Below are 18,755 nucleotides of genomic sequence, written 5' to 3' on the forward strand. Positions count from 1 at the left end.
AAAAAAAAAAAAAGGAAAAGTTTTCTCAATCGATAGATTGGACTTCATCAAAATTAAAAAATTTGTGCTGCAGACGCCAACATCAAGGAAGTGAAAAGACAACCCACGGAATGGGAGCAAATGTCTGCAAATCGTATCTCTGATAAAGAACGAGTATCCAGAATGTACAAAGAACTCTTACAGTGCAATTAAAGAAAGACAAATAACCCAATTTGAAAGCCGTCCAAAGATCTGAATAGACTTTTCCAAAGAAGATATACAAATGGTCAATGAGCCCATGAAAAGATGTTCACCATCATTAGTCAGCTGGGAAAACTGCAAACCAACACCACTTGAGATACCACTTCACACCCACTAAGATGGCTAGAATCAAAAAAGCTGGACAATAACAAGTGGTGGTAAAGGTGTTAAGAAACTGGAACCCTCGTAACCTTGCTGGTGGGAATTTAAAACGGTGCAGTCACTCTGGAAAGCAGTTTGGCAGCTCCTCAAAGGTCAGAAATAGAGCCACCGTATAACCTGGCAATTCCAAGAGCACACAAAAACTTGTGCCTGAATGTTCAGAACAGTACTATTCCTAATAGCCAGAGGGTGGGAATAACCCACCGATCCAGTAATGGATAAAAGCATAATCAAAACGTGGTGCATCCATGCGACGGAATAGTATTTGGCTATACAAAGGAACGAAGCACTGACATGCTGCAATGTGGATGAACCTTGAAAACGTGATGCTAAGTGAAAAATACAAAAGGCCACATACTGTACGATTCCACGTATAAGAAATGTCTAGAAGAGGCAAGTCCATAGAGACAAAAAGTAAATTAGTGGATGTCAGAGGCCGGGAATAGCAGAGAACGGGGAGAGACTGCTGGTGAGCTCAGAGCTTTTCTGGGGTGATGAAGATGTTCTGGCATTACGTAGTTGTGATGGTTGCCCAACTTAGTGAATATACTGAAACCCACTGAACTGTACACTTTAAGTGGGTGAATTATATAGAATGTGAATTATATCTCAATAAAGCTGTTTAAAAGGCGGTGAAAGAATTTCTCTCCATGAAAGCCCAGACCTGGAGTGAACAACCACTCACAAGAAGCTGATACTTTCACCTTCCAGAAGCCGTGTGATTGCGGCAGGCACGGGGGTATGGTGGCGGCGCTTATATGGGGTGGAAGGACACGGCAGAGAAGTCCCCGAGCTGTGCGTGGGAGGGGCACGTGGCAACAGCAACATCTCGGAGATGGAACGTAAAAACTGGGGGATATACAGGGATATCGGTATCAATCAGCTAGAAGGATGGCTTGGGAATAATGAGGGGCCCACGGAGCTATTTCATTAATGCGGCAGAAGATCGCAGCCCAGGCACCCCTCCACCGTCCACGGGGTGCGGTTCCGTGAACGGAGACTCACTGGAGCGCTCCCCGCGTGGTGCCGAGGAGCCCAGGCTTTCTGAGGAGGATGAAGACAAGGACTCGGTGGCCGGTTCGGAATAGCTCCTCTCACCAGGCGCTGGGTCACTTCCTCGAGACTGTGGGGCGGAGGCTGAAAACCGGGTCAAAACCGAAGCGTTCACAACCTCAGGATGGGAAGTGGAGCTTCCGGTCGCATCTGCGAATGGCTCGCTGTCGGTCAAGAACCAGCGAGCAGTGCTCTCTCCACCTCTCGCCGGCGGGACTGACCGAGACACAGTCGCTGTCTGAGACACGGAGCTGCCACTCCCCGCACCAGAGCTGCTGGCAAGTTGGTGTCCTCTGGAGGCTGAAAGGTGTCAGAGAGAAAAGGCCATCACACGGATGCAAGAGAGATCCCTCGACAGCCGAGACGCGAGTCTTCCCTAGGAGAAGGTGCCCTTTGCAAGGACCTTGTATAGTATTTACTATATGTGTAACCTGACGTGTATTTTCAGGTTCTAAATAATTATTTCAAAACTCTTCAGTGTCAGTAAGAGATCAATACTAAAAATAAAAATTGGTGAAGACGGGAGCTTTTAAACAGTATGTGCAAAGCAGAGTAGCTTATAGGCCTGAGTGTTTTATTCTCTTTCCCCCAAAACATGGGGTGTTATGAGCCAGTGAGTATGCTGTTATGTCCATCAAATACAATGTGCCCAAATACTGTGCTTAGAGCATTTCTCTAAGACAGTTCTATTATTAATAAAACTAATTTTGGGGACTTCCCTGGTGGTCCAGCAGTTAAGACTCCGTGCTCCCAGTGCAGGGGGCCTGGGTTCCATCCCTGGTCAGGGAACTAGATCCCGCATGCCGCAACTAAAAAGATCCCGCACACCACAATGAAGATCTCGCATGCTGCAACTAAGACCCAGTGCAGCCAAATAACTAAATAGATTTATTTTTTTTAAAAAGATTATTCTAATTTTGAAGTATAGCAAACAAAAAATCAACTATAGGGGGTACACTAAAGCCATGAATTTAGGGAGTATGTTTATATCTGCACATTTTCTTTGTAAAGATGATCTGTACAGAAGATAACTGAAGCTAGCTTTAAAGAGCGGGCCAGCTCTCAGTTTGAAGATGATGCCGCAGAGTGACAAGATGCACCAGCAGTGAGACCTCAAGGTGGGGGTCTCAACTCTGTGGCGAGTGAGCTAAAGACCACGCACTCACTACTTAAACCCTCTGAGCCTCAGTTTCCTCATCTACAAGAACGCAGGAGGAATGACGCCTATTTGACTAATTTCACAACATTGTCATGAGGATGAAAATCAAAATGAGATAATGTGGTATACCAGATAAAGGAGATGATGTTATCCAAGAACACAGTGGTTTGTTTTTTTTTAAAGGTTGCAAATGGTCTTAAAGTGATTCCTTGAGAAAATGCAACAATTTTAAAATGTCCATAATAAATTAAATAAAGATCAAAGACTTACTTGGGGAATCATTTTGCCAAAATTCCCATGAGACCTTGGAGGACGTAAGGCCAACTCCATTTTCTGTGGATGGCTTAGTGAGTTCCCCATCCCCTGGGCTCCTGATTACTCCACTGTTTCTTCTCCACCCTGCCTCAGAGTGTGAAGAATGGACTGATGCTGAAGTTGTGGTCATTTCGGAGTCCTCAGGGAAACGCTCTGTCTCATTTAGAGGTCCTGGACTGATGGCTAAAGACTGGAGCATCTTTAGGACACCGTCGGGGAACACGGTAGCAACATGGACACTCTTTGTCCCACTGACCGAGGGGCTGTGGACAGCAGTAGAGTTGTTTAAATCCTCCGTACTTGCAGAAGCTAAAATGGAAGAAAATATGCTTCAGGATTAGTTGGGGTGTACCTGGACACAAATGATTTTAATTACATTTCGGTAGATGACTGTAGATAAGGTGGATCTAATAGATAAACACACATAACACACTCATCTGCCCTCTCCTCACAGAGCTGAGTGGAGAAGCATGAGGTCCTTCACCGAGCACAATAAAAGCTTCAGATCAAGCTAAGAGGAAGACAGGAGAAAGCCTCTAGACATGATTTTCATTTGTCTTTATAGAGGAAGCTAAAAACTTCTGCTCTTGAATCCCACTTTATTACTTACACAGGACAGACCATTGTAACAAGGTGCAGGATTTGTTTTCTTTTGTTTCAGCAGTGTAACCCTTTTGTTCAAATGCTATTATAGATTAAAACCCACACATATGGGCTCCCCTGGTGGCACAGTGGTTGAGAATCCGCCTGCCAGTGCAGGGGACACGGGTTCGAGCCCTGGTCCAGGAAGATCCCACATGCTGCAGAGCAACTAAGCCCATGTGCCACAACTACTGAGCCTGCGCTCTAGAGCCTGTGAGCCACAACTACTGAGCCCGCATGCCATGACTACTGAAGCCTGCGTGCCTAGAGCCCGTGCTCCGCAACAAGAGAAGCCACCGCAATGAGAAGCCTGCGCACTGCAACGAAGAGCAGCCCCCACTCACCACAACTAGAGAAAGCCCACAGCAAGAAGACCCAATGCAGCCAAACATAAATAAATAAAATAAATAAAAAAACAAACCCATACATAAAAATGAATCAAAGTGGGTGCCTTGCAGGGCGCCCAGTCACCACTTAGGAGGCCTAGGGCTCTGCAGACCACAGTCAGAACAATGCTGGCCTAGAATAGTAATTCCCAGCCTTGCCACCATCAAGTGTTCTTTATTATTCCCCACCTCATGGCCATAGTAAACCTTATGTTTTGAAAGACTATTAACCGAGCTGCATTTATTAAGTACCAGAGCTTCTAATCAGCAGGAGATACTGATTGTTACCCCACCGATTTGATTTAATTCCATCCAAAAGCAACAGGCTCCATTACTATAGTTAGGTCATTAGGCTTGGGAGACCAGCTCTCGAGCTCACATACTACTCCAGGAGGTCAAGGACTTCAGGTTGAGAACAGCTTTTCTGATGAAATGGATGGCAGACACTGGATCAATCGTCAAGAACCTCAAGAACTGAATTATACACCACTGGTCAAAAAGCACAGTGCGCTCTGCAGAAGTACTGTGGCTTGCTGGTGGCTCCCTTCCACAAAGAACTTTCCAAAGGACACCCTGAGAAGTGACCTCCAGAAGGGCACATTGAAATCTTCATTCCAAACAGGAATAAACTGAAGGAAAGCTTGCTGAGTGGGCAAGATCCAAAGGTAAGAAGGAAGAGTGCTTTTTTTTCTTTTTAAGCCAAAATTTTAAAAAAGTACTCTCTATACCTATATAATGAAAGGCTTCAAATTGTTAATTATGACTCAGGAAAGGAAAAAAGGAAGTTCTCATTATAAACGGGTCCCTGAAGATGAGTCCAATGTGCAGTCATGACCAAAAGCACAAATAAATATCAAATATATACATATAGGGAGAGCACAGGAAACAGAAAGGTTCCTTTCACTTTGGTACAAAACCATAAAACCAGGTATACCTAGAACATAGGCCACAGGACTGGTCATTGGACCTTCGTGGAGACAAGGAAGATGCAGGCAATCCATAAAACTAGTAATTAAAACATGAGAGGGGCTTCCCTGGTGGCGCAGTGGTTGAGAGTCCACCTGCCGATGCAGGGGACGCGGGTTCGTGCCCCGGTCCGGGAAGATCCCACATGCCGTGGAGCGGCTCGGCCCGTGAGCCATGGCCACTGAGCCTGCGCGCCCGGAGCCTGTGCTCTGCAACGGGAGAGGCTACAACAGTGACAGGCCCATGTACCGCAAAAAGAACAAATGGACCTGGGGTTTTTGAGCACAAGCCACCCATTCTCCTTGCCTGACCCTGCAATAAACCTTTCTCTGCTCCAAACAAACAAACAAACAAACAAAAAATGTTCAGTATAAAAAAAGGAAAGCACAACACAGACACGCCCCAAATCCTCACTCGCCCACTCAGCTTCTCAGGCCTAACTTCATTAGAGCCACCATCTATAGCCACCAAATACAGCCTCATCAGATTGCTGAGTGCTCTTTCAAAACACTTTTATTCCCAGTAAATTGCATTATTTCATGAATTCAATGCACAGTGAGGTTTTATTGGACTCAGCATAAATACCTGTCCAGCAAAGCAATGGCCTCAGAAATACAACTGTAAAAGTTACAACTGCTGGAAGTCACAAAAGGAAAATGGCTAGGGTTTCCCTGACCCTGAGGGCTCTGTGGAACACTGCTTCACCATCTCATTATCATCAGTATTAAAAGCTCTGCCTTTTACTAACCAATTACGATGTGCCACTACTTCATGTACACCTCCATATATTGTGCTAAGTAAGTACTTAATATCTATAATCTTGTTCCATCCTCACAGTAAAGCTATGAAGCAGTGTGCATACTTCTGTAGAGCTGGTGCTTCTTAATAAGAGGAGAAAATGCTAGGTCAAACTAACCTACAGTCACCACTTATGTTAAATGGGTGCCCGCTAAATACATCTAGGGTGAAACGTACCATGTTTCTAATCAGCAGACCAGCACTATTGATTATTTAATAATTGCCTTTCCTTGCTCATTTTCTACCCTTGAAGCAGCCATTCAAAAATGGGAAGCCCATCCATTTGGGAGCAGAAAAAACCTAAATTCCCTAATCTTTATAATAGGAGGTGAAAGGAACGCCTGCTCCTCTGAGAAAACTATATGGGTCACTTTCCCATCACAACACAGCGTACTGGAGCCTCAGGCATGCATCACAGTGCTCACCCTTGGCTTGGCTGCTATCCAGAACTTGCCAAAAATCTGGCAGGAGCGGCTGATATTTGGGAAAGATAGGCTAAATCTACAACCTTCTGAGTTATTTATACCCTCTTCCTTTACAAAGTGAAATCACCACGAAGCAATTTACCTGGACCACATTAGCTCAGCTACCCACAGAAACACTTCCATGAGTTGAGATCCATTAATACACCCTCAGCTCCTATTGAGAATCGACAGAAAATATCAACTTTTAAAGAACATCAGCACAGTTTCCACAAAACAGCAATTGAAGGCATTTTCTGTTATGAGCCTCAACATTCCTTACATAAATATTCCTCTCAGAATGTACTGCCCCCCAAACACTGAAGCCTATGGGTGGAATTGTATACTCACTTTATCTGACAATAATATCATGCCTCACCTGGTTTCCCTTTGTGCCCTGGCTTCCAGGAAGCTCAGTACTAAATTCAGTGCTCAACTGTAGCCATTTTCACATAATTCAACATACACATATCTCTTTTTGCCTTTAAAAGAGAACTTTTCCCCTATTAGTTGCTTTGCTTACTTTTCCCCCTAATTATCAAACAGTACATGGTCATTATAGAAAATATAAAAAGTACAGAAGGAAAAACAACGAAAGATCTAAAGCAGCAAGCAAAATGATTTCAAACAGCTTCCGATCTCTTTTTTAAAATATGAGTTAGCTGTCTGGGCTTTTACCTGCTTTAACACATACATTTATTAGCATGTAATTTATTTTTGGACGCAGGTAACCCCTGACTACCTGAGCCTCAGAAGAGGCTGTGCTGTGTGTATGTTTCTATGTAGCAGAATGAGAAGTGAAAGGAGTCACCGAATACAAAGGCTGATGTGTCTGGAAAAACAGATGCTGGAACTAGAAAGGATCTTTAGGATCAACTGATCTAATCCCTTCATGTTTCAAATAAGGACTCCCATCCTCCCCAGGCCAGGCTCCTGGCTGGAATCCTAGCGCTCACCTAGTGAGAAGCATCACTCATCTGACTGGTCCAAGTGCCACGACTTTCACTGGGTCACGTTTACTAGTGGACAGAGCAGCCAAGTGTCACAAAGCGCACGCCCCTACCCCATTCCCTCTTGGCTTCGATTCCTTACAGAGAGGCCAGTTGGGCTGGGTGACTCCCGGTCTGCCTCGGGCAAGTCCTGCTGGCTTTCTCAGCACTGCTGCCTGCATGCCTAGGGCTCCTAGATCCTGTGCTCAGAAAATCTAAATCTCAAGATTTGGATTTTAGAGGAGGTAGGAGGTACACCGGAGCTCTGGTTAGCAGGAGAGCAGGGACCAGCCCAGCATTAAAAATAAAGCAGAGCTTCGTTTCCCATGTGGCTTCAGATCCTCGTTCATGTCCCCTCTGCATCCCTGCGGGGAGGAGAGCAGGGGCTGTCAGGCTAGATCCAGACAGTCCTGGATGCCTGGGTATTCCTTCATTTAACAGCACACAAAGCCCCCTCCAGTATCTAAGAGGGAGGTGGGACCCTACCTAGCACAGAACATCCAGTTTGCTAAGAAGAAATAGAAATGCTCAGTGAAACTCAAGGAAGAGGAACGATATGGTAGAACTCTTCAAAAATTAAAAGTATAAGGTTCTAAAAGAATGAATGCTCAAGGAATTGGAGGGCTAATTATTTTTTTAATGTTAAAAAGTACAGGTGACTACAGAGTCAAGGCCAGTAGTTGGAAACATAGGCTGATTTTCAAATATACCACAGTATATATACCACAGTAGTGGGCTGAATTTAAAGTATAAATATTAAATGACCCTGACCAGAATCAAGTTTAGCTTCCTAGAAAATGCTTCCTTTCCACCATTTCATAAAGCTGGTTGTAAAACACTGAACCACAGAACTTTGAAGCTGGAAAGGATTGTAGCTTTTATCCTATCTAACCAATGTTTAAGAATAATCTTAAAAACCAATCTCCTAAAAATATGAATCATAAATTACATATATACCCAGTCAGCAGGAAACTGTATACAGAGTATACGGAAGGGGAATGGGCTGCTTTAAATAGGCATTCCAGAAAGGACCTCTGGGTTCTGTTTTTGCTTTGATGACGTAAACCTGAACCCCTAGTCTTGGAAAGTACTTCTAAAAACCTCTGACCTATGAAAATTTTGAAATGGCAATTTCTGAAGCCACCTATTTCCCAAGAATATTTCCAACCCTCCCTGTCCTGCTCCCTATGGCATGGAGATGAAAACACAAGAAGCACGCACAGGCTCGGTATAAAACCTTGGAAAAGAGAAACAGTGGGCAGAGTTTCCAACATTGGCCTGTGGCTGGATGAACCCTGTGATATTTGGGTCCATGCTCATCCCCTTACTCATCAACTGTACCTCACTGTGGGGCAGGGGAACCTAACTAAGAGAAGTAATAAACACAATCTGTGTCTTCAAGCGGATTCCAGTCTATCTGGGTAGAAGGCATCAGATAAGCTGGTGTGACAAGGTACATGGCACAGAGGCTCAGAGGGTTGACAAAAGGCTCAGTGGAGATGGAAGGCCTGCACAGAGACATAACTGATGACTAGGGGCTGGAATGCAGAGAGGCCAGCGCTCCACTGCTACAGTCTTGCAAACACCTGCCTACTATATAGTTTTTTTGAAATGATGCCCAGAAAAATGTCTATCTATATTATCTTTGCCATTGAAAGAAACATTTTTGCGATAATGAAGAAATACAAATATAACTCCTCATCAAATGAAACAATGTTCACCCCAGAACGTGGCCCCTTGTGCAAGACCACACACCAGCCGCACTCAGTCTTTGTTATGTGTGTATATGTGGGGAGACGGGAAAAGCAGGGGTTGGTGGACGGAAAGGCCTAGAGCAGCCACCAGACCAACTATTATTTTCCTCCTTATACAGTTAAAGAAAATACATTTTAGACATGAACTTCAACACTGAGATAAATTGGGCAGGTTGTACTTTGAACCAATACTTGGCATTGGTGCTTAAAGTCCTTGCCCCTTAGCCCCTGTGATGAGCATGTAACTAGCTGGCTATCTGGGGCTATTTATTTCTATTCTGAATGACTTCAGAGGGTGCAGCTGGGATAGCAGTACTCACCTGCGGACTGGTGTGAGGGAGGGAAGTGAGCCAGTGTCCTGGAAAGAGGCAGCCAGGAGAGCTCTGGTCCTGAGGAATTTCTCTGCCTGGGGAGTGTGGTCTCTTCTCCCCCCTCCACAGCAGGAAGAGAAGACTGGGTCAAAACTGAAGTGGAAGCCACCTGGGTGTGCACAGTCACTTCTTCAGGGAGCCCTTGCCCCCTTGCCGGGGAACCCCAGGATGTTCCGCTTTCCGTGTGAGGAGGGGCGGTTCTTCCTTCTGACCCTGAACTGGTGGACGGCGTGCGATGCCTTCCCAGGGCTGAAAGCAGACAGCAACAATTAAAATTCCACCAGCAGACTTCCAAATGTCTGAACAATCTTTGAGTGGGCTCACCTCTGACCTCTATAAAATAGACACGAGAAGAAATTAGGAGCCATTGTTCATTCTATGAAAAATCACCTCCTGAAGGAGAGACCACAAACCAAGACAAAGACTGTTTTCAGATCTCACAAAGATTCTGCATTTTGTGGTAAGATGATCAGCAAAGGGGCACAATGAAGCTAAGTATCAGACGATAAGGCACCAGAGGTGGGCTTCTGATCATCGTGACTCACCACTCACATTCCACAAAGTTGGTCCCACAATTCACTTGAATTTAACATAAACACAATTTCCACTGTCTGGATGACCAACAAACCCAGGCTGCGTCACGTGCAGTTCCTAAGCTCTGTATCCATCATTCACGAATGGAACTTTAAACACTGTCCTATGTACTCTTTACAGAATTGAGTCCCCCAACCAGACCTCCCATCACTAGGGTGTGAAACCATGGGGTCCTCTTTGATGGCTTCAGCCTCTACTTTTAGGCCATCACATCACCAAGCTGTATCGATTTTATCAAGTCTTCACCAATCCCTTCCTCTCCATCCCTGAGGCCAGCAGGCCACATGTTAGCACCTGGTATCTGGATTTCTGTGTCTGCCGGGGTGGTCCCCTGGACTCCAGGTTCCTTCTGCTCCATCTCTCACCCCAGACATCTTATACCCACGTGCCAAGTGAACCCTGCCCAAATTCACTTTAATCATGTCACTGCCTGTTCGAAAACCTCCAGTGACTTTTCCCACCACACCAAATCAAAACTGCTTGGTTTTCAAAGTCCTCAGTAATTGTGCCTAACCCCACCCACATGACTGTCCTACCCGCAGCTCCTCTCCTCTGTGTGTGACTTATGCCCGCCCCGAGGGAGGCTGCTGGCCTTGCCACCCACGAAGAGGCCACACTTCTCTTCCTTCCTCTGTATCTTTGCTCATATGGTCCAGGCATCCCACTTCTCAGCCACCCTTCCCACCAATACAGGCTTAGGCACAAACCTCAGCTCTGAAACCTGTTAACTGTTTGACCTGCACATGTTGGATTGATTAATTTCTCTAGCTTCAGTTTCCGAATTCCTAAAAAGAGAGTAATGTGACCTCACCACTGGCTGTGAGAATTGAGAGACATGTTGGTACAGCGTAGGTCCTAGCTGGTGCTTTCTTTGTCTTCCCTTCCTCAATCAAATCCTGCTCATCCAGCCCCAGCCCCTTCTTGAAATCCTTTGCTAAAAATGGCAAACCACAGAGCTGTGCGGACCGCAGCGAGAACAGCCATCTGAGCTACGTTAACACAAACACACAACCAAGTAGCCCACCAGACCCGGGACCTAGGAGACTGCAGCGTGTGGCAGGACTGCTGCTGTTGTGTGGATTCAGTCTGGCCATGGAATGTAGATTCCATGGCCCTGGTCAGGCCACTCAGCAAAACTGCACCCTCACCTGGTCTAGGCTTACAACTCAGTTAACCACAGTGAGCCACAGATGGAGCCTAAGGCGCAGGTCTGGTTCACCCTGGCCCAGGACCCTTGGCTGAGCACTGCGGCTCAGGATGGGGGAAGGCAGAGACCAGCAGACATTAGGTTTTCCAGGACTGGACATACATGCATGACATGAGTGTCATCAGCCGAAACTCACCTAAGGTGCTGCTCTGGGAAGTCAGAGCGGCTGCTCTCTCAGGCCCAACAGGGGAAATGGTGACATCTGTCCTCCTTGAAGAGTCACTTCTTCCTGTCGCTGCTGTCTCAGTTTGTGGAGTGAAGTTTCCTGGAGCATCTGAAGAAGCGTGGCTCTTCCTGGGGGTCTGAACCATCACATCCTCTTTGGAGACCACTGTTGAAAAGTCCACTTGATTCTGATCAAAGGTAATATTTTCTGTGTGGGGTTGTTCAGTGTTGCTTTCTAGCCAGTGGTTTTTTACAGCAGCTGAAACAATAGGAAAATGGAGCAGTGAGGACTTGTTGGCTTCTGAAAAGAGAAGTAAACCTTCAGAAAAGGTATATGAGCAGATATATCAGGAGAAGTGGATTCAAGGAGAATGATCTCACCTTTCTTTTTTCCAACAGTAATTATTCTTGCAATCCAGGGGAAGAAATTATGAAGCAATAATACTATATAGGGTTAAATTTTATAGCAAGTGGCATAAGTGATGAAAATTGATAGAAAGAGACCAATTTGAAGTTATTGCTGATCACATGGGTCCTTGAAAAAACCCATTTTTATTTTCCCATTTGGGAAAGATATTTTTCTTTCTGCTTAGGATCGGGGGCTGTTGAGAAAGCTCTGCAGGGATGAATGAAGTCACTTCTATCTATACGAGTCAGGCAAAAATGTCCAACCATCGGACCAGTAAAGCCTGCAGGCAGAACCTACAGTTCAACTCAAAATATCATACGCACATGGTTGCACACACACACACACACACACACACACACACAATCCCAAAGGAGCAAGTTATCTTCTAGATCAGCCCTGTCCAAGAGATGTATAAAGTAAGCCACAAATGCAAGCCACATAGGTAACTTTAAATTCTGTAATAGCCACATTTTTAAAAGTAAAAAGAAACGGGTGAAATTAACTTTAATAAATATTTTATTTACTCCAACATACTCAAAATGGTACTTCAATATGTAATTGATATAAAAATTACTGAGATATTTTGCATTCTTTTTTTAGTATTAAATCTTTAAAATCCAGAGAGTATTTTGCTGGCCACACTTCAAGAGCAGGCTAGCCACATGTGGCTAGTGGCTGCTATATGGACAGTGCAATTCTAGAGCAATGGTTCTCAACACTGTCCCCACGCTGGTCCACTCCAACCTGAAGCAGTGGCTCACTTACTGGAGTTGGAGGGGTGGTGATTATAAATTCTTCCGTAAAGAGATTCTGACACACTTTCCTAAGGGAATCATTTCCTCCCCAAGCCCCTTGAGAATTACTGTTTTCATGCTTCCTATTCTTTTTCCTGTAAGTGATAATTAACAGAAGCTTCCTAAGGAGGAGGGAGCTTCCTAGGCATCTGGGCTCCTCTGGGGCCCAGGCCCAGACAGGCAAGGTCCACAATCAGCTAGAAATGGGATGTGGAGGGGTGTTTCTGGGGCAGCCACCAAGTCCACAAGTTCAACTTGGGACTCTGGGGTTATGGACACATGTAACCTTTGTTCTTCCTCTCTGAGCTGCAAAGGCAAGCTGGCCTCCAAAGAGGAAGGGAAAGGACTTGAGGATGCCTTCCCTACCCTCTTGGTCAACTTGGCACAATGAGAGAAGTTATTCTCAAAAGAAGCCAGAAAAAAAGTGATTGTGGGGAGGCAGAAGGGACTTAAAACCCATACTCCAAAACTGGTAAGCCATGAGCAAAGGGAAGAAACTGTATTTAGCTCTATTACAGCCTCAAGATGAGTGTGAGACTTGGCCAATGGTGAGCGTGGCTGGGCCTCTGGAAGCAGCCACGTCCCCTTCTTCAGGGAACAAAGGATGGATATCCCAAGATCCAGTCAGCTCAAGGAATTCCAGTCTTCAAAAGGAAAAGAGTGGCCACATGAAGACAGGACATGGTTAGCACTGAACCATGTTGTCTCCCTGGAGGGTTGACTAAAAATGGAAGGCAGGAAAAATGCAGTCTATAAACAAAACTAAAAGGTAGACAACAGTCCTGCAGTATCCTGAATAACCCTGCACTAACAACAACTAAAAATGCTGAAAAAAATGTGTTTTTTTTTTTAAAAAAAATACTTCTAAATGCATTGCTGAGTTGGCACACAAATCTTGCGAGGTCAAAAATGAACTGAGGGTTCGAATTCAGAGACTTGAGCTAACTCTGAAGCTGGCAGCTGCCCTGGGGCACCTGCTCAATATTTGTGACCTTGAACTTCTGTTCTGATGGCCACAGGGATGCAGGAGATGAGAGACAAAATTCTTAAGGAGGGAGTCTGAGAGGAAACTCCTATATGAAGTTAGGACCAGGGCTATACCTTGGATGTAAGGCAAATAGAAACAAACCTGCCCTGCAGAAGAGGACAGCAAGGGAATCTGGAAAAATAACTCTCACTCAAGAATTTATAACCATAAAGCTAGCCCTCACGTGAGGGTGCAGCACATAGTCACAATACCTGTGTGGTCTAAACCTCAAGCCAAGGGTGTGTTTAAAAGTGGTCCTATAGAGATTACCATACTAAGTGAAGTCAGTCAGACAGAGAAAGACAAATATCATATGCTATCACTCATATGTGGCATCTGATCTTTTTTTTTTTTGTCATGCCTCACAGCATGTGGGATCTTAGTTCGCTGACCAGGGATTGAACCTGCCTCCGTTGCACTGGAAGTGCAGAGTCTTAACCACTGGATCGCCAGGGAAGTCCTAGAATCTAATTTTTAAAAAATAATACAAATGTACGTATTTACAAAACAAACAGTCTTACAGATATCGAAAACAAACTTATGGTTGTCAAACGGGAAACGTATGGGGGAGGGATAAATCAGGAGCGGGGGAGGGATAAATCAGGAGCTTGGGATGAACATACACACACTACTATGTATAAGATAGGTAACCAACAAGGACAACTGTATAGCACAGGGAACTCAACCCAATATTCTGTGATAACCTATAAAAGAAAAGAATCTAAAAAAGAATGAATATATATACATGTATAACTGAATCGCTTTGCTGTACACCTGAAATTAACAACACTGTAAATCAAGTATACCCCAATAAAATTAAAATTTTTTAAAAAGTAGTCCTGAACCTTGTGAATACACTAAAAACGAGTGAATTATATACAGGCATACCTCATTTTATTGTGCCTCACAGATACTGCATCTTTTACAAATTCGAAGTTTCTGTAACCCTGTATCAAGCAAGTCTATTGGTACCAACAGCATTGTTTTTAACTGAGATACGTACACTGTATCTTTTAGACATAATGCTATTGCATACTTAACATACTACAGTATGGTTTAAACATAACTTTTTTTTTTTTTTTGCGGTACGCGGGCCTCTCACGAGCACAGGCTCCGGACGAGCAGGCTTAGCAGCCATGGCCCACGGGCCCAGCCGCTCCGCGGCACGTGGGATCCTCCCAGACCGGGGCACGAACCCGCGTCCCCTGCATCAGCAGGTGGACTGTCAACCACCGAGCCACCAGGGAAGCCCTAAACATAACTTCTATATGCACTAGGAAACCAAAAATTTCGTGTGACTTGCTTTATTGCAGTGGTCTGGAATTGAACCCACAATATCTCTGAGGTATGCCTGTACTTTAAAAGGCTGAATTTTATGGTATATAAATGATATCTCAAACCACACACACACACACACACACACACACACACACACACACACGCATATTCTGTTACTGGGGAGGAAAAGTGGTCCTGATATACAGTGCCTCTGGGTACTTGGCAGAAACAAATGTGAATTCTCTCTAGATAAACATACCTTTAATCCATTTTTATTATTTACTGATAAAATCCTAGGGAATAAGAGATCACAGTAAAAAAAAAAAAATCACAAAATAAACAAGAAAAAGGCATCTGTAGGCAAAAGTCAGCAAACTAGACAAGCAAAGACTTCAACTACTAGAATTATCAAAGAATGTAAGTAAATAAAACTCCATGAAAAGAAATAAGAAGAAATTGAAAACGAGAGAAAAAGAGACTATACATAATGGCCAAAATATATGAAAGAAATCTGAATGGAAATTCTAGAATTGAAAAAATAATAATAATTAAAATTAGGAAACTTAACAGATTAGATACGGCTGAAAAGAGAATTAAGAATTACAAGACAGATGACAAGAGAATGCTGAGATGATATGAAAATACAGAAACTATGAAAAAGAGGTGAAGAGACAAGGAAGATAGAGTGAGAAAGTCCAACATATATCTAATTGGAGTTCTAGGAGGAGAAGTGAGAAAAAGGAGAAACGGCTATATTCAGAAAGGTAATGGCGGACTTCCCTGGTGGTGCAGTGGCTAAGAATCCGCCTGCCAATGCAGGGCACACGGGTTCAAGCCCTGGTCCAGGAAGATCCCACATGCCGCAGAGCAGCTAAGCCCGTGCGCCACAACTACTGAGCCTGCGTACCACAACTACTGAAGCCCACGTGCCTAGAGCCTGTGCTCCGCAACAAGAGAAGCCACCACAATGGGAAGCCCGAGCACAGCAATGAAGAGTAGCCCCCCTGCTCGCCACAACTAAAGTCCACACGCAGCAATGAAGACCCAACACACCCAAAAATAAATAAAATTAAATTTAAAAAAAAAAGGAAGAAAACAAGACAGCAAATCCTGGATAACAACAGCACATAAGTTGGAAGGGGATGATCAGAATCATGTTGTATTGGAGAAGGTAACTTTAAGCTGTGTCCAAAATGCACTTTAAAGTTCCTCAAGCTGACCCTAAAGAATAAAAGTGGTAGAGCTTGGAATGATATGAAATTTCCACTGAGAGAAATCAATGAACATGCCTAAAACCAAAACCAAAAAAAAACCAAACAGTAACATAAGCATGTTATTTAGAGATATGGACATAATTCCTAAAAGAATCAGTTGAAAGGGCTGAAAGTGGGAAGCAGAAAATGACAATGGTAGGAGTGGTCAGGGTTTTTATAATAGCCTTATAAAACATATTTGATCTTTAAAGCATGCATAAGTTTGATAAAAATAAAAATTAAAATTTTACAAGACAAGCCCCTGATGTCACTGGCCTGGGATTCCAAAAGAACAGTATCCCACCGCCCCCTGTTTAGCTCTGGATGTGCCTCTACTCCTTTGATTGCGTATGAACTGTTCCTCAGAAAAGGGATTAACAAACCACGCAGGATGGGGCAGGCAGCACCCCAGGCCACACTCTCTGCCGTTCAAGGTCTTGTTTGATTGTGAACATCAAGTGCTTTACACCATTCCAGGCTGTATCTCAGGAAGGACAATGAGTCAAACGCTAAAATATTTACTTTAGTCCAAGGACGAGTCCTTGCAGAAGCCCTGAGTTGTTTAGGGCTCCTGTGGTTGAATTTTTGTCTGCGGTGTGGCTCCCTATTCAGCACAGGTGTAAACCCTGAGTGGGAGAGCAATTCAGAGTAAAGTGTGCAGGACCGGACAGGGACCTACCACGTGCAGGGGACGGTATCAGGGAACCTGCTCTTCCTCTTTGTGGAGAAGAGAAATTGGCCCTCGAGAAAGGAGAAGGTATGCCTCAGGCTGCGGAGCCTGGGCCAGCTGGGCAGTGAAGAGAAGAGGCTGTGTGCCACCAGACACTCAGGGGCAGCCTTGGGGGTTAGGAAGGGGTGTCCCGAGGCTCAGGAGAGGCTGGCACTCCTCACCTCATCCATCCCTCTCCCCAGGGGGTCAGAGGCGATGGCTCAAGCCCCACTCACATCCTGTGGCAACTGAGCCACACCGACCAGCCTCATACTGGAGTTTAGATGTCCCAATTTCCCAGGTGTCTTTTGAGCTGGAAATACCATCCTTCCCTCTGCACTCAGCCCCCTGTGTCAGGCCATCACTTTCCCTTGTACCATGAATGGAGATTAAATTAACAAGAGAGTTTTACTGCTCTGCCTGTTTTTTTTTTTTTTTTTCCCAAGTTGACAACTTCCACTTCTGTAATGTCTTAATGTTCCAAAACATCTGTTTGTGAACCAACAACATCAGGGATGCTAGCACGGCCCAGGAGTAGGATTTCCTAATTAGCAGCTGCTACAGAGTCAACTCCTCGCCACCCACCCCATGATTTGGGGTTTTTCAGCTTGCATTTTTCCTGAGCAGTGTAGTGGGTGTTTGCGGGGAGTGTGCCGTCATCCAAAGAGGCAATTTCTTCCCGGTGGCCCGGCCGCCCCCATGCAGCACCATCTACCGCTGTGAGGCCCCATGTCAAATGCCGCCAGCTACACTCTGGCTTCTGGGGCACAGTGTTGAAGCACAAGCGCTTTATTTTCGTTTCCCTCCATTTAGATTCCGATCTCCCTACCCAGTGCTAAGTGTTTTCACCTGTGTTATCTCATTTGATGCACGTGACAGCTGGTCAAGTAGGTGTCATGGCACATGGAGAGACTGAGGGGCAGAAAGATGGATTGTTCAAGGTCACAGGCTCAACAGCAGAGAGAAAAGAATCTGAACCCAGGTCCCCTTCCATCACACCCCCACTTATTCAGTGACACGGGGCCTCCAAGGCACTAACCAATGAGCAGGGCCAAAGAAAGTCTCACCAGCCTCCAAACTTCAGCCTTAAACCCCACTGCACTCCCTGTTTCTAAAGGAACGAGATGGTGCCTATCACGTGGGCTTTGGAATCGGACAGACTTGGCTTGACGGCAGCTGCATGTTATTAGCTGGAAGACCGAGCAAGAGGACTTCTAAATTAGCTTCTAACTCAGAGATGAATTTCACCGGTAATGAAAAGAATGATAACAAAGAAGTAGTGCCTGGCTGGAGAATGAATTTATGGGAGAAGAAAAGCCTGTTTTCAAAATATGAAGTTTGGGCTGATGTTATAACTTGCAGGTGGAAATGTGTGACGGGCAGTTAAGATGTGGGCTATTGATCAGGAGGAAGGACAAAGAGGTGGCAGATGAAGGGGAAAGTAGGGGTCAAGGACTGAATTGAGGGGAAAACTTAAATTTGGCGGGAGGACAAGAGCCAGTGAAAGACACACGGATGACAAGGGAAGGACAGGATGACATTAAAAGGAGGAGTCAGGAAGGCTGTGCATACAGAGATACAGCAGAGAGAGGCCATGGACACCAGGCCTGCAAAAAGTCCAGAGATGAGTCAACCAAAGTCCCCAGGACTTTCCCGAGTGTCACTCGGAAGATGGAAGATGGTCAGATGGCTAGGGGTTGAGGTTCACGAGGGAGAGGTTCTGGAAGGTAAGACACTGACCCCTAGCTGTGGAATTCCCCATTCCTGTCCCCCCACCCCTTGGAGCTTTCCTGGGATCCTCAACTTGGGAAACACTCTTCAGAGTGCTGTGGAGCTGGGTGCCTTGAATCTGCATGGTTGTATCTTAGAACTATGATAGCAGGTTTCTTTGTAATTTTAAAAGATTTTGCTGAAATTCAACGGCTCACACAGGGAGGGAAGAAAAGAGACTTTAAAAAGATAGAGACTGTAACCCCCCCCCCGCCCCTTTCTTTTTAATCCCTTTGGTGTTATGGATGAGAAA

General features: G+C 44.9%; 1 protein-coding gene across 1 annotated transcript in view; it reads right to left on the reverse strand.

Moving 5' to 3' along the window:
* Positions 1-1,271: 1,271 nt before the first annotated feature.
* LOC112406076 (protein HEG homolog 1-like) overlaps positions 1,272-18,755 on the reverse strand; it is a 54,047-nt gene continuing 36,563 nt past the window's right edge. The window contains exons 3-6 of the mRNA XM_024754741.1: positions 11,234-11,521; positions 9,246-9,545; positions 2,885-3,238; positions 1,272-1,755 (exon numbers count right to left, since the gene is read on the reverse strand). Of these exons, the coding sequence (XP_024610509.1) occupies positions 1,325-1,755; positions 2,885-3,238; positions 9,246-9,545; positions 11,234-11,408 (1,260 nt within the window). The 5' untranslated portion in view covers positions 11,409-11,521 and the 3' untranslated portion in view covers positions 1,272-1,324. The remainder of the gene's footprint in view (positions 1,756-2,884; positions 3,239-9,245; positions 9,546-11,233; positions 11,522-18,755) is intronic.

Source organism: Neophocaena asiaeorientalis, unplaced genomic scaffold (assembly GCF_003031525.2).
Source record: "Neophocaena asiaeorientalis asiaeorientalis breed wild unplaced genomic scaffold, Neophocaena_asiaeorientalis_V1.1 scaffold423, whole genome shotgun sequence".
In the NCBI taxonomy this organism is placed as follows: domain Eukaryota; kingdom Metazoa; phylum Chordata; class Mammalia; order Artiodactyla; family Phocoenidae; genus Neophocaena; species Neophocaena asiaeorientalis.